Genomic DNA, 2,659 nt, shown 5'->3' with positions numbered 1-2,659 from the left:
CAAACAGATTACAACTTCCGAACAACCTTCAGATTCCGAATTGAATTTAACTTTTGAGTTACCTTCAAATTCAGAATTATCTTTAACTTCTGGTAACTTGAATTTCACTGACTGACAATTAAACAATTAATATAATTACTTTAATTATTTATTTTTAATTTAATTAAAAGATAACTAAATTTATTGTAAACAATTGTGCATTAAAAAGTTAACTATATTATTAGATAACAAGATCGAAGATTATGTCGACAACTCCAACCAAATTGCGGAATCTATTATTAAAAATAACTTGGATACTTTATTCACAAACAGTAAGAAAAAAAGAATTAATTTACAAAAAAAGTAGTTTTTACTGAACATTCATTCTATTGAAGTATTTAAAAGTCACTTACTTGCTTTTTTATTACCAATTAACTAAAAATATTTTACAGAATTTTTAAAACAATTAATTAACACAAAATTTGTTTATAAATTTTTAGCGACTCCGGAAATAGTCAATTTTTGTGAGATCTTGTTAGCTTGTGCTAAAAAAGCCTTAAATCAAAATGACAGAGTACAGACATCTGTAAGTTATATAATTTAAATTAAAATTATTTTTAATAAACATGATTTCATTATATAATAATAATAATTTATTCCGTTATAACAGATAATAGGCAATGACTTTAAAGGATCTAATATGACGCAGTTGTTTGAAGGATCGAATACTCTGATTGATAAAAATAAACTATTTTTATTAAAGCGATTCAAAAAGAATCCAAGGGAATTAACTCGTCAACTTATGCTTGAATTAGTAGGATCAGAAAAACTCAAAACTATGACGGCACTCGGGAAAAAAGGGAACGGAATTCCCGAAAATATAAGGATTGATGTTTTCAGTTAGTATACGTATATTTTTTATATCTCATCTTATTTTATTTGTTAATTTATAATTATTGTATTAATTTATTTATATTTTTTATTTATTTCCAATTATGAATTGTATTTACTTAATAGAAAATTATTTTTAAAAAAATTTAAAAAAATTCATAAATATAATATTTTGTAATTAATAGAGGTGTGCAAAAAATTAAGAAGTGGATCGGGTCGACTTTTTTCGTCTCACTGAGCTCAGGCTTTCTTGATGTATCATGTACTTAGAAATTTCGTGTATCTAAAATTTTTCGAGTACTTGAAAGTATTCAGGTATTCGAAGATTTCAACTGCCTGAATGAGTTTAAGTTCTCAAAAATTTCGAGTGCATGAATTTATTCGGGTGCTTGAACGTTTTGAAAAAAATATTAAAAGATTTCAGGTTTGTAAAAAAACTCAACTCAACAAAGAAAATTTATTTGTTACAATTTACATATCTGTATTTAAAAAAAATGATCTTCGTTTCAAAAAAATTTTTTTTTAATTCAAAGAAATATTTCTTTGACTCTACAACAATGCAAAAATTTCTTTAATTTAGTGCACAAGTTTCTTTCATTAAAAAAATGTCATTTTGAATGAAAGAAAAGAAGTGAAAGAAATTTTATTCTTAGTGAATAATAATAGTAAAATAATACATATACAATAATAAATTAATAGCAATAAAATAAATCCACACCTCTGTTAATTAATAAATAAATAGCAAAATTTAAATATTATTTCGAAAATAAAACGTAATTTATCATATTTCTGACATAATGTGTGATTTATAGAATACGTACAAGCAAGAAATAAAGATTTCACTGAATTCGAATTTATAACTGTCTTGAATTACCAATGTGGAACTTTGAGAAACCCTAAAACTTCGAAAAATGAAAAAGATAATTCAGGAACAAAGAAAAAATAAAAGGAATTAATAGCGTCGCAGAAAAAGTTAGGGAGCACGAAAAAAGTAATACGGGTGAAAAAGACATTGAGAATGAAATGGAGGGACAATGTAAAAAGGACAGTGAGGATTCAGTGGTTATTAATAATGAAGAGGTCAGTAAGCATTCTGAGGATAGTGATGGTGACGGTGAAGAGGACACTGAACGAACGAAGGATGCTGATGAAGAAAACGATGGTGATCAAGAAGAGGAACAGAATAGCGAACAAGAAGAGGAAAGTGAGTCCGACGAGATTACTGAAAATGAAGAGGACGGAGAACAGGACAGTGAAAAAGAAGAGGATGATGACTATGCAGGGAATAGTGAATTTGAAAAAGATAGCGATCATGAAGAACCGCATCAGAAAAAAAGAAAATTCTTTTAAAAAATTTATGAGACCAGTTTAATATTAACGAAACATATATTGTTTTAAAACTTATATTACAATTCCTATTTGATTTTTTTCATTTTGGCTTCATTTTGGCATCGCTTTGTTACATTCTAACAAAATAAATAATTTAACATTCTATTTATTAAGTTTTAACACTTTTTCCAATTCTTAAATTATCAATTTATTTAACCTTTACCAGTCACACTTCATTTTAGTAACGTTAAAGTCACATGGGGTGACTAATCACCCCAACGACAAAAGTTTTTTACAACAAACGAGTAAAACGCTTCTATTTATGGCAAAAAAATTCCTGTGTAATTTAGAAATCTTCTTTTTTAAGATACTATGGTTTAAAAAGATGAATTTACAAATGCAGCTCATTTAGAAAATAATATTTGCAAGAAGTTAAGAAAAATGCATTTTTTTAATTAAA

The 2,659-nt window shown here is 26.2% G+C and overlaps 1 protein-coding gene across 2 annotated transcripts; it reads left to right on the top strand.

The window, feature by feature from the left end:
- The first annotated feature begins 250 nt into the window (after nucleotides 1-250).
- On the top strand, nucleotides 251-2,312 carry LOC127286351 (acidic leucine-rich nuclear phosphoprotein 32 family member B-like). Of its 2 annotated transcripts, none has more exons than XM_051312749.1 (3): nucleotides 251-565; nucleotides 650-878; nucleotides 1,683-1,871. In XM_051312749.1, the coding sequence occupies exons 2-3, from the start codon at nucleotides 680-682 to the stop codon at nucleotides 1,814-1,816; spliced, it is 333 nt and encodes a 110-aa protein (XP_051168706.1). In that variant the 5' UTR covers nucleotides 251-565; nucleotides 650-679; the 3' UTR covers nucleotides 1,817-1,871. The 2 variants fall into 2 exon arrangements, with proteins under 2 accessions (XP_051168706.1, XP_051168708.1); XM_051312751.1 differs by having other exon boundaries at nucleotides 265-565; nucleotides 1,683-2,312.
- The last annotated feature ends 347 nt before the right edge of the window (nucleotides 2,313-2,659 follow it).

Source organism: Leptopilina boulardi, unplaced genomic scaffold (genome assembly GCF_019393585.1).
Source record: "Leptopilina boulardi isolate dan_hultmark-lab unplaced genomic scaffold, ZJU_Lbou_2.1 LbouV2_353, whole genome shotgun sequence".
In the NCBI taxonomy this organism is placed as follows: Eukaryota; Metazoa; Arthropoda; class Insecta; order Hymenoptera; family Figitidae; genus Leptopilina; species Leptopilina boulardi.
Note: the sequence above shows the minus strand (reverse complement) of the source record. Positions and strands in the feature narration are given on the sequence as shown.

Excerpts from the sequence above, each read along its gene's own strand:
- LOC127286351 (XM_051312749.1), top strand. The coding sequence starts at position 680 with ATGACGCAGTTGTTTGAAGGATCGAATACTCTGATTGATAAAAATAAA. Across the intron at positions 879-1,682 it reads TATAAGGATTGATGTTTTCA|AATACGTACAAGCAAGAAAT; the intron begins GTTAGTATACGT and ends TGTGATTTATAG.